This window comes from Mixophyes fleayi, chromosome 5 (genome assembly GCF_038048845.1).
Source record: "Mixophyes fleayi isolate aMixFle1 chromosome 5, aMixFle1.hap1, whole genome shotgun sequence".
NCBI classification, from domain to species: Eukaryota; Metazoa; Chordata; class Amphibia; order Anura; family Limnodynastidae; genus Mixophyes; species Mixophyes fleayi.
In genome coordinates this window covers 192,450,232-192,463,687 of record NC_134406.1, presented here as the reverse complement: position 1 = coordinate 192,463,687, position 13,456 = coordinate 192,450,232, and the positions used below count along the sequence as shown (strand labels likewise).

The 13,456-nt window shown below is 37.4% G+C and overlaps 1 protein-coding gene across 3 annotated transcripts in view; it reads left to right on the top strand.

Moving 5' to 3' along the window:
• ZNF236 (zinc finger protein 236) overlaps nucleotides 1–10,843 on the top strand; it is a 139,699-nt gene extending 128,856 nt beyond the window's left edge. For all 3 annotated transcript variants that reach the window (XM_075213212.1, XM_075213211.1, XM_075213213.1), the window contains exons 32-33: nucleotides 4,642–4,818; nucleotides 7,127–10,843. In XM_075213212.1, coding sequence (XP_075069313.1) covers nucleotides 4,642–4,818; nucleotides 7,127–7,254 — 305 coding nt within the window. In that variant the 3' untranslated portion in view covers nucleotides 7,255–10,843. The remainder of the gene's footprint in view (nucleotides 1–4,641; nucleotides 4,819–7,126) is intronic.
• The last annotated feature ends 2,613 nt before the right edge of the window (nucleotides 10,844–13,456 follow it).

The following is a 13,456-nucleotide window of genomic DNA, read 5'->3' as shown; positions in this document are numbered from 1 at the left end:
TCACACACACAACAAATACGCTGGCCCCTCTCACACACACACACACAATACAAATACGCTGGCCCCACACAGACACACACACACAATACAAATACGCTGGCCCCTCACACACACACACACAACAAATACGCTGGCCCCTCTCACACACACAATACAAATACGCTGTCCGTATTTGTATTAAATAGTTGACTCTTACCCTCCCTCCAATAGCCAGATAAAGATCTTGCAGGGCCCTAGGCAAGAAATGGTTGAATGTGACCCAAGTGACAAGGGGGTGGAGGATGGTGGTCATATATTTCAAGGGGAGAATAATGAAGAGCATATTCGACACTGTCACGGGTACTCCAAGCCTCCTCTTACCACACGGGTTTCTATTGGCTGTGATGTCTGGTGGAAGAGAGCTCTAGTTTTCGCAGCAGCTTCCATCACTGCTACTCTATGTGGATTGTAGGTAAGGACTCTGCAGAGCACTATTGTTTCCAGTTGGTGACGTCACCAGTGCTGTGCGCAGATCTCCCACAGCACCACTGTTAGATACACATGGCTCCCCTCTTCACAAACAGAGTACTATAATGTGTGACATACCTCTCCACTGTCCTACAGTCAAGGCAAAGGCTGTGTGTGTCATGCCCCCAAAATGGGACATTTGTTTTATCAAAATGGAGAGATAGACACTAGGAGAAAACATCAAAGCCGCAATAGATCAAATGCAAGAACATTTTGAATCTATAAAATCATAAATTATATGCACTTACAATAGTGCTAAATGAAGCACTTTGCAATCCCCTTACATCTTTCGGTAACTTGTGCCATATTTTGGATGGTGGATAGAATTGTGCACAGTTAAGCAGAATCTTGGTACTTTGGCAGGCTCTTCAACTCTTGTTGTGTAACTTGTCCTCCTGCCTTGGTGGCAGGATAGTTAGAAGTAATCATAAGGGGTCAGCAAGAGATGATGTTTATTATTGATAAAAATACATATCTATAGATTTGCAGTTTTTGCAGATATAGAGGACTTTTGGGATAATGGCAGAGAGCCATTGCTTTAATTGTTTATTCAACCTAAATGTATGGACCTTGTACACAGAGGTTTGTAACACCTGGCAATTTTAAGTCACTTTGTTTAAATTAAGTAAATTGATTAATTATTTAATTCAGAACTAATGCAGTTAATAAAAACACTATGGGCTCCAATCCCTTTCTAAGTATATCAGATCACTCAATAGTATTTGTGAGTGACCTGAAAACTCATTATACTAACCTTTAATTGTTAGAATATTACAGAGCTTAATTAGCAATAATTGGCAACTTGATTGCATAAAAATAGCAGTAAACATCCTGGAGGTGTAAATTAAATTTCCAGTTATAACCTTCATAACATTCAATAAATTTTTCATCTATGATGCTAGAGTAAATAAATCATGTTATTATTTAGGATCATATGCATATTTTTATATTTAGAACGTTTTTCCAATGTCATGGTTCATAGGGGGGTATTAAGTCTTGGGATATCCGTTCCAAAAACCTTATGTAGCTTAAATCAAACTCATATACTATATGTTTGCCTATCAAACTTTTAAAAATAGCAATCATCGGTTACCAAGCAACATTGTAGAGAAGATGGGTCTCTTAATTCTGACGCTGAATGTGAGTATATAAAAACATAATGCACTTCAGCAGGGTTTATAAACATAAAGTTTGCCCAATAGTAAATAAAACAAAATGTGAATACAACATGCATTCTGTTTTTGCCAGATGCCAGCATCTGCATTAATAATAAATGCAGATGCATTCTTACAAGTAACAGTCACACCCCCTACAATTATGAGAGCCACCCAAAACAGCATTTGTTTGAAAATGTACCCAGTATACAAGTTAAAGTTTTTCATAAACAGGTAAAAGTTCTATATAAATATTTGTAATTGACCCTGTATACAAGCAACACTTAAGTTCAATAAATCATATGCAAATACATATATATTTCTGATCATTTTAAAATAGCAGATCATAAATATAAAGTAATTGTGCTATGTAAAAAAACCAAAACTCTAAAATGGCAATTTAATTTATAACTACTTTATAATACCTTTGGTTTATCTTTGTTAGAATCAGGACAGAATCTGCTGCTTTTCCCTACCCATATTTGCAGCTTGGACTACCTGTTACCGCTTTCTTAAGCTCTGTTTCTGCTTGGTCAGGTCCTGTAATGTTGATGTCCTCTTTGGTAAAGGTATAGGTAGGATTCACCTCCTAGAAACTGAGCAATGAGTGAAAAATCTAGGCCTCCCTCCAACCAGCCCACAAAAAAAGCAATAACGCCCACATTTAATAAGCAGGCCTCCTTCTCCGTAGTCTGCCTCGACAATAAATAGCATTTACATTTCATACAGAGACATTATAGGCCCCATCAATATATTAATAGCACCCACCAACCCTACATTACATTTAGAGCACCCACATATAATAGGGACCCCATATTAAATGCATAACTCATACCAGATATTACATTACATTACTAGCCCCCACTACATTACATTAATACTTCACCATACCCAGCTTAAATGTTGTTGGAAGCAGGCACCTCTGTCTGACTCATGTTTTGTCTATGTACAAATGAGCTGAAGCAAAGGTCTAAGTACCTACGGATTTGCACTCTTTGAGACAAAAAAAATTGAATGCTAGCAATAACAACGAGATGCAGAAGCTAAAACAAGTGTACATTGTAGACCTAGAGTGTGGTTACTTTTCATGGAATATAAAAAAGGCCATTACAAATAAAGAAAACAATAATGATGGGGATTGTAGGATAGCAATTGTATCTCAAATGTTAAAGTTAGAATAAGGAGGGTCTTTTTTTGTTGGCAAGTAGTATGCTCATGTGTTGGGTAAGTGAAACTTCATCACACACCAAATATATCGCTTATGGTGTAGTTAAGTGCAGTGAAAAGGGGCAGCGTAATAAGCACTATTAAGATTATGGGTTGGATGATGACACTTCCTGGCTCCTTGCAGCTCGGGAATCGTTATCTCTAGCACCCAAGACTGCATTACACTGCACTACTGCCGGTAACTCCTCCCATGTCAGTCAACTCCTCCCATAAAGGTGGGTGCTGAGACTGGGGGTTACACTGCCTCCTATCTTAATACGATGTCTAGTTCCAAAAAAAGACTACTCTGCTAAAAGCGATGGGACTCTCCAAAGTGGTCAGAGTATATAATGTTAAGGTTTTTATACTATATAAAACTTTTATATAATATACTTTTATAGAATACGCCATATACCCTAATCCACTTATATTACACTGCAATAATCCAATGGGAGTCCCTACATCTTTTAATCCTATGGCATTTCTGCATTTTAATCCAAATACAAATTTAATTTGTAATCCAAATGGAAAATACAAACCAGATCTCCTTATTTTAATCCATTGGAAAATTTCCTTTAATTGTAATCCAAAGGGGAAAGCGAAAATGGATCTTTTTAAATTCAATAGGAAATGTCCTTAATTTGTTATCCAAAAAGGAAACGAACAATCATTTTTTTAATATAATGGGTAAAACTCAGGGAATCGTCTTTTAATCCACAGTAATTTAAAGTAATACAAAAACAAACAGAAAACACAAACTGCTCCTCTCAGACCCCTACTGAATGAGAGCAAACCAGATTGAATGGATTGTAAGCTTGAGGGCAGGACATGCTTACCTCTTACCCAGTATTGTTTTATTACTGTGTTTGTTCCCAATTGTAAAGCGCTATGGAATTGGGGATTGACGATTTTGATGTTTGAATAGGACTCTCTTTAGCTACTCAGTTTATTGCATGAGGTTTCCAATGCTAGCCGCAATGTGATTGGCTGGTGGTGAAGAGGAGTGTTGGGAACGCCCTACTTTGATCACACATCACTAGAGATTAAATTCATCTTTATTTATGTAGGGAAAAGCAATTACCAGTACTGTGTAGTTCCAATGATTTCCACAACCCATATCAATGGAGTTTGTAAATGTAGTGCACGACTCCATTGAAACTAATGAGCCAAAGGAATGAAAGGCCAATGGAAAGCAATTGGAAAAATACAGCGCAATGCTGATTAAACTTCTTGTATAAAACTCTAGTGATAATGTCACCTGGAGTGAGAGATGCATATTTCCGCAGAGCATCCAACTCTAAATCCCCCACTATGTGTGCCAACCTAAAAGCTGGAAACTACTTGAGTCAATTCCTGGTTTTTGCACTAGAACCAGAGGCGGATTTCGACAGCCCTGTTCCAGTGTCGTAGTAGAGCAGAGTACTGTCCTGTCACCCCCCCTCCCCCAAATATATACAGAATGTAGGAACAAACCCCACTAACTGATTTGTTATTAAATGAGTTACAAAGCTCAAGTGAATTTTATTTTACACATCCTATTAACTTAACTAATATTAAGTAGTATTTAATAGTAAGTTTTATCTAATTTTGCTAGGGATATTCAGTTATATTTGCTTTGTAATTACACCTCCTATCATGTAAAGGAGCTGCAAGATGATATTAGAAGTTTATATATATGTGACTTTCAACAATTTAAAAATGGAAATATCTATGTCAAAATTTGTTTTGAAATTGCTGCCTGTTATATTCCCACACGGATTGTATCTGCTTGCAGGAGAGCGTCCGTTTCAGTGCACATTATGTGAGAAGGCTTTTAACCAGAAGAGTGCACTGCAGGTGCACATGAAGAAGCACACTGGAGAAAGACCTTACAAATGTGATTACTGCTCAATGACCTTCTCCCAGAAATGCAATATGAAACTTCATATGAAAAGGACTCATGACTACCCTGGTATGTGCAGCCTGTTGTTTATATTAGTTTAGTTGGATTATTTATATTGGTTGTTTCCAGCCGCCCAAATGGTAAAATGTGTTTTGTTTTGTTTTTTGTGTCTTGTGATTAAATTATACCAAAATGAAAAATGTGTTTGATAAATAGTCCCCTTAAAACATTACTATGCACCGTCTAGCATGTTTTGTTTTTTACAATAAATGCCCATTCCCTAATTGGTAATATGATGTTTGCATAGTATACATGTTACCCTCCCTGCTGCTTTGCAGTGAAAAAACAGTTCTATATTGAAAATATATTCTATATTAAACTGTTCCTTACATATACATTTATGTCATGGATATTTCATCCAACATGTATAAAGTGAATATTAAATGATAGTAGTGTGTGTTGTCTCATCACATTAGACCTTGGCACACAGCCACATCTTCTGTTCATTTTTAACCCTTTCTTATTATTGGAAAGTTTACAAACAGCCTTTATGGAGATTCAATATCTCTGAATGGCTTTGTAATGGCCATTAAAGATAACAGCCACATTCTCTCAAGTGTGCTGCTATGTTTAGGCTCCCATTATCAATGACCGCTCCTGGCACCATAACCACCACTGCTTCATCCAGTGTCAAGCTGAATGCTGCGGAGTTACCTGTGGCACATTGCAAAATACCTGGGTTTTACCCTGTGCTTCAGTGGTTCTGCCGGTGCGCATCAAGGTGCCGATCTCCTCTCTTTACTCAGGAACAGCTCTGCATATATTATTGGGACTGTGTGTATGTGAGACTTTTCATTACATTGCTTGAAGTCGCCAAAAATGTACTTTTCCGTTGAAGGACTATAGTTTTTAATGGTTCACCTTAAGAGGAAAAGCACATATGAAGACAAACACCCCTGCATGTTTCTACGTTTGTATTTGGAGTTGCACCTGCCTTAAGATACACGCAACTTAAAGTTCAGCACATAACCAGGAGTATAATGATACGGCTAGAGCAAAAATAAGGCGGTCATCATTATAGTGAAGATTTCTGTATGTTTACAGTTAACTTTTTTTTTTTTTTTTTTTGTAAATGTGTGATTCCTCACTAAAATCAATAACCAACCACAGCCGGGCTGGTTTCCATTTTTAGCAGAGGGACAACCAGCGTGGAGCTACTCTTTGCCAGTCAGTGGATGGTATGATACTGAGCAGCTCCACAATAATGAAGTAGAAACAAATAAGCACACACAGATGGTTAAATAAACTTTTATTTAAATAAATTCTCCTCACAATCTGTAATAAACAAAATATTTGTGTGCTTAAAATGGAGTTCATCATGTCGCCCATTGTAAGAAGTGTAAGATAATAATCAGGTCACAAAGGGGTGGGGGAATTAGGGGCATTTTTCTAGTTTTATCTCCTTGCCTTTCTGTTGTTGTTTTTTTATGTATTGACCATTTTTCACTGTACCCCTTCTACAAGTAGAGCTGGCGGGGGCAGTAACTTCTGCAGCTGAGTGCCACTGTTCTAGTTTATCAGGCATGACCCACCAAGTGCACTGGAGATCATCATTGAGGTCTGAATGAGTCCCATCTCCAGCCCCATTGAAGTTGGGGGCACCAATTATAAAATTAAAATAAAATGTACAAAAGGGGCAGGTGTCTTGAGGGAACAAAATAAATCTGTGCATTGCTTGGATAGACAGGTGCATGAACTTTTAACTGCAGTAGGAGCCAGCGATGGAAATTATACTGACCTGGCCTCTTTTTTTGTGATAACAAAGTTGCAGCTCTCTGCGAAATGGCTATGTTGTTCCTCTTTCTCAGTTTGGTTGGTGTGACCTTCATTGTGAGTGAGTGTCGGTAGAGGGAGTACATCTATTTATAATCTGTATCACCAACCCTACCTGAGAGAGAAGTGTCTGTGTACCTATAGTCTATAGTCTTGATGAACACTTTAAATAGCACTATTTGTCATCCCGCTCTCCACTCACAGAAAATAAGCGGTTGATCACTCTCTTTCTAAGCCAGATAGCTGCTAGGGTTCTCTGCGCAATCTGCCAGTCGTGCCTTTATACAATGTTACGCTGTTACTTGTAATTAGCCTGGGCCCATTCTAAGAGCAATGTAGAAGAGAATAATGTCAATGTTGGTTGTGTAAATCCATCATAACGATCTGTAGCCCTATGATGTGGATGGGCAACCTAAGAAGGAGTTTGTGAGGGTATCTAAAAGTGGACAGTAAAGTTAACGTAAAAAATAAGAGCACACTAAACAGTGTTGCAACATACATCTTCAACAGATGCATTGTCATTCACTGTTTTACTACATTATAGATCTTATAGAAGAAGTTTCCATGCAAGAAGAGGAAGGCGGGGAAGACATCACCCAAACACTCGACTTGGAAGAGGTTGTTCAAGAATCATCAGGAGACTGGCAGTGTGGCATAAGTAATGTTTTCTGATGATAGTGCTGATCTACCGCTGACTGCAGTATCTCATTCTAGACAAAGCATATGAACGAAAGGAATATTTACTGTGTGGTTCAAACACCGGCCACTGGTTGAAAATGGTGTCATTCCACTCACACCATCCTGTAAAAGTTTTTTTTTTATTCCTGTGTTATATGTTTGAATTACTGACCAGAGCTTATGTAGTCTATATTGACTTCTATACTTATCTCAGGTACTTATCATTTGTTGTTCTAAAACTATTTATTGCGATTTTTATTGACTGTTGAATTTCAAGCATCATTGGATATATAGATCAGGGATGTTATTTCATGTAGTAGGGTGTAGTAAAGATGAATGCACTTGGTAACCCCTGTCAGCTCCATTCTTTCTACAAGAAGTATTTACATTATATGTATATAACACATGCACACATTACAATACAACCCTACTGATGGAATATCCCATGTCCAAAAAGCACTGGTACATTCTTGTCTGTTCTATGGTAATAATTGAGTTGCCTATCTGTTTGGAAAATGGCTGGTCCATTTTCTGTTAATTAGAGAATGGGTGCCTGATAGATGCTCTTTTAGATGTCTGTGACGTCTCCCACTTCTGTAATATTAATAAGCTTAATGCATTGATTTAACATTTCCATTTGTGCTTTTCCAGTAATGTTTGCATTATAATGATAGTTATTTTCAGTACAGAGTGCATTACACTAATACATTTGTTACAAATGAGTAGACATTATTTGTCACCACAGAAGCAATATTTCATAATTGAAGCAAAGTTGTAAGGTTTTTACATTTTAAACACAACTATCCTTCTTTATATGGCTTTCGTTACATTCTGTTAAAGAATATAGGACATAAAAATGTAAAGTTCAGTGAAAACAAATGTGACACTTGAAATCACTGTACCTTTAGCAAAACAGATACCAAAAAATATAGATAACTTTTAACATTTGTTTAAGCTGCATTGTTTTTACCCCCCAATTGATAATAAGATTTGCAAACTATTGTTGCTCATTTATGAAAAGATAAATAACCAGGCTTTTCCACCCCCTCCCTCTTCCCCCTCTCTATTTACAACATTATACATTGTCAGGTAAAAAAGTAAACAACAAAGTTTTCAAATCACCTTATCAATTAGGAATACAAATTAAAAAGAAAAATGTACACGTTCAAAAATCCTACCTCAAAAACAGTTGTCGTAAATCTAGTCTGTCCTGTAGTAGACTGGCTTTATAAAAATACTTTTTCTACAATGGTACTTGATCATAAATGATTGACAAAATTATTTGTATATATCACCAGTGCACCCTCAGAATTGTAAAGGGGTAATTTGATAGTTAATGCAATATTTATTTTCTTACTGCATGTTAGTGTACAGTTACTAACTTTCCCTTGGTAATCTGTAACATGTTTATTTATTTGCTGTGCTTCCATTTGATATGTTTCTGGCAGATATAAGCGACTTCACATGATCAACGTCCGTGCTACATGACATAGAAGATACTTGATGCCATAAGTACAATAACCCACACAACACATATATAATGTTATGAATGCTCCTCCAACCCTGTCACAATAGTATGTTTCATAGAATAGCTTTTGTAGTGCATTTTCAATTATAGGGCTGTTTAGTTCACATTAGTCTTTTTTGGGTATTCGCTTTTAGTCCCATGTTTTTGGTACCAAAATAAAGTGATATCACCATAGTTGTATGAACAATTAGGATAACTTTTGCATTCAGAGGAATCAAAATATACATTACTTGTTTTTCCCTATATTTTTTGTGTTTTTTTTGCCACCAAAGCTCAGTTTAAATTATGAGTCCTTATCCTATTTTTTCTCCCATAAATTGTTTTACACCAATTCTGTCTTTCATGTGATGTCATATTTGTTGACGGCCATATTTACCAGCCTTGTATAAACACTATTAACTCAAGGAAAGTTTGCTCAAGTCTAGCGGAAAATTGATTGTTAATGGTGGTTTACACACTTGTAAAGGATTATTCTATAAAGGCGCTTGGAGGTAAATGGTATTACATAAACTAAAATGTAAAACTTGTCTCTGAATAGCAGAGCCTTAACGAGGGTGGTATGGCCACATAGAGCACAAAGCCGAGGGGCTGCCCGCTATTTGCCCCAAGACCCAGCTTACCACAGGGCATCGCTCAAGCAAGGCTCCCAAAACAGAACAGCAACCATAGGAGTCAGGCCGGTGGAACATGGTAAGCACGGCAGGGGGGCACCATGTTTTAGAAGCCCCCATGCAGTTCAGGAGACTTTGTCCCCCACCAGTATTGTTACAGCCTCTGCTCAGGTTTTGACAATCTGGGAATAATATATCTAAGAAATGTCTTTAGTTTCTAAGACAAGTGCAGATTGGACAAAGCAGGAGTGTTGCACAGTCGGATTGGGTGTTAGAAACTAACAGCGTGGTTTGCATGGCTCTTTACGCAGGTTGTCTAAAGAAGACAGAATCTGTCCTAACAGCAGTGGGGCGTTGTAACTGGCACAGAGCAGGGCTGATGTTAGTTGAAACTTGTTTGGGTGGAGTTAGCCTTTAATGCTCAGAAAAATGTATTTGTTTTTATAGAACTATAAGAGCATGTCCCTGTTAGACATCGCTAAAGCATGGAACGAATAGATGCACCCTACTTTACGTTCATTATTCATATCCAAAATTAAATATTGTTTATATATAAGCTGGAACATTTTACCTTACTTTAAATTAAGCTTATTTTTGTAGCTAGTTACTACCTATTTATTTATTTTGCTTATGGGAAATAATTGCTGTGGGTATTTAAAACTTTTTGTTTTTCCAATTCCATTATGGCTTATTTGTATTACCATATCAAATGATTGTGGTCAACCAGAAACTGAAAACACTATATGATTACTGTGGTACTAACACTCCATAGCTTTTTTTTATTTGCAACAACCTATGTATAGCCTTTGCCCATAATAAACATATAGCTGAAAGGAATTGTTTTGAAGAAGAGACCGCGTCTCTCTCTGATGTTCAAGTGTTCCTGTTAACTGCACACACTGGGGTTGGCTGCAAAATGTGTAAGCGACAGGTACACTTTAAGTACGCAAAAAAACATTGTAAAAGTTATCTGGTTAACCACTGCATTTTACAAATAATAGAGTTAATTTTGAGTACATAGTACAGCATTTTTAATATTATATGGTTATCACAGCAATATTCCCTGTGTATATATTTGTATACCTATAAAGGCCTTCAAAAATGGCAACTCAGTATTTTTTGTAAATATTGATTTCCTTTACGAAACCCACTAAGCAGACTTTTGTAAATTGTGTAAAGTGTTTTGTTTTCTTTTGTTTTAATGTAATTTAGTGGTTTTGTTTCCAGATAAAATATTTTGTTTTCAAATGCTATGAACATCTTGCACTGTTTCTTTTTTTATCCTCATAACTATTCTTTTTCTAATATTCATAAACTGATTTGTGATCCACCTTAATTCCTGTTTAATCTTTTGTTTGTAAATAGAGAACAGTCTGTGACATTATCATTTTGTTTGTAAAATATTGAAGCTAAAATATATTAAACCAAATTGTTTTTCCTGTAATTGTTGTGTTTTTATCTACATCTGTGTAGTCAGTTGCCCTGTGTGCAAAGGTACTTAGATAAGATCTCCTTCCAGTTGTCTGTTTTATTCATACCACCCAGTTGCTGATACAATTATTTACATGTCATTATTTATTAATATTTCTGCTGCATTATAGCCGATGCAAAGTATATACGTCCAGAAGTAGCTAAACAGCTCTGCATGATCATGCCAAAATGTGTTATAAGTGAGCCAGATCTACTAAGACATTGGTCTAAGAAAGCCTGTTTTGCATTTACAAATGTATTTGACAAAGGTTGGCTGAATAGTCCAAAAAACAAGCAGAGGTGTAAAAAAAAACAAGAAAAGAAAAATAGTAAGTTCCTAACTTCCATGTGAGGCAGTAGGCAAATTATTATGGTATCCTATAAATAATGTTATTAACTGAATTAAAAATAATATAAATGAAAAAAATGGTAATTGTAAGCATCAGTACCATCATCTGAGGGAGCACATCATATTTTTTGGCTAAACTGAAAATTAATCTTGGTTCCATTTTGCTCATAGTCAACAATTAGCTTAGCTCCAACTAATGCAGTGATGGCTAACCTGTGACACTCCAGGTGTTGCGAAACTACAAGCCCCAACAGGCTTTGCCAGCTATCAGCTAGTTATCTACTGGCAAAGCATGCTGGGGCTTGTAGTTTCACAACACCTGGAGTGTCACAGGTTAGCCATCACTGATCTAATGCAAGTTAGACAGTGAGAGTAGAGGATTATATTATTACCTGTATAAATCCCAACAATGAGTCTGGTTTGATCTGGTAACTATTTCCATTTCCATTAATGGTTCATGTCATACCTGCAGTAACTGTATACTGTAGTTTTGTTAGATTGTAATTTTACAGAAAATAGTACCCGGTCCAGGAGAAGAGAGATGGGGTTGCTTGTTATCTTGGTAAAAATATACATATAAAGATACATATAGCAAAGAAAGGTGACTTGGCTGACTGTATTTACACACTGCTTACAATCTCAGTACCCATACATAGCATAGTTCTACAGGTACAAATACTGTCACAATCTGCCTCCTACAGCTCCTGTTTGCCAAGAACTATGTTGGACTTTTGCATTTATAGGTATCCAGCTTGCAGTTCCACCAAAGGGGCCACTGTGGTACTTAGACATCTCTCCTACCTGCCAGAGCTAAGCTCAGTACTCCAGGATGCTTAGCACCTGTCCCTGACCTATATAAACCTGCCTGTCCTAGCAGCCTTTGCCAGTTCATTTGTTGCCTTGACCTCTGCTGGTTCTCCTGTGAATTGTCCTTGTTTGACTTCCTGGTATTGACCTCTGCTTGTCCCTCCATTCTGGCATCTATTCCTGTGACCCCCTGACTTGGCTTTGTTATGACAGCACCCACAGTTCGCATTCTGTTTCCAGTCTCTCCTGTGTATCGGCCCGTAGACTATTGCATCCTGTGTGTCATCTCCACTGTCTAGTGGTAATGCCTCGCAGACCATTGCATCCTGTTTTCAGTATCTCCTGTGTATCGGTCCCGCAGACTATTGCATCCTGGGTGTCATCTCCACTGTCTAGTGGTAACGCCTCATAGACCTCGACATCCTGTTTCCAGTCTCTCCTGTGTATCGGTCTCTAGACTATTGCATCCTGTGTGTCATCTCCACTGTCTAGTGGTAACGCCTCATAGACCTTGACACCCTGTTTCCAGTCTCTCCTGTGTATCGGTCTCCAGACTATTGCATCCTGTGTGTCATCTCCTTGCTAAAATGGCCATACTCTGCTGACTTTTCATGCCTTACCGTTTATTTCTTCACTTACCTGTGTAACTTGTGTTAAATAAAAACCACTTTGTTCCACTTGCATTTTCTCAGTGTTTTTTTTTATTGAGAATCCTGACAGCAGCTTTCAAATACTGATTATAGTGCTGTGTTTTGTGGTAGCTGTCATGAAACCATTTTTGTCTCTATAATAATGTCTCTCTATAATTTTGTCTCTCTATAATAATGGAAATGTTATGATGTGATTAGTAAGATTATACAGTAAGAAGTTACAGTTTGTATGCTTTCAGTTTGCCCAAAAGAACACTTTGATTCTGTATTCTGTTCTCTCACTGTAGCTGGGAGGTGTGTTGGTTCTGAACAGTGCGCCCAAGATGTCCCTGCAAACAGGTTAAACTGCAGCTAGTGTAAAGAATCACGGAGCATACCAATAGGCCATAATTACTTGAGCCACAGCAGTCATTGTGTGTTAAACCACGACTAAGCTGTGCCAAAACAGGCTACAATCTTTTTTTCTTTTTTTTTGGTGCAACAAGCTTACCATCATTACTGCGCTACAAACCTTTGTGGGCAGGTTCACATCCTCCCTGCTTGCCAGCTGGAGAACTTCTGTGAAGACCAAACTTTTTGTATAGAGATTAACATTTGTTCATTGGGGATTACAGTAACTAATTAATTTACATTTTTGTTCTTCAATCCTTTTTCTGCTGCTGACTTCACTACTTTGTCAGCTCTGGTAGTAAACAATTGTGTACACCTCCTATCACTGTGTTTCCCTCACTCTCCTGTAAACCATCAGGTAACCAGTGAATATTTTGTACAGTAAGTGGCT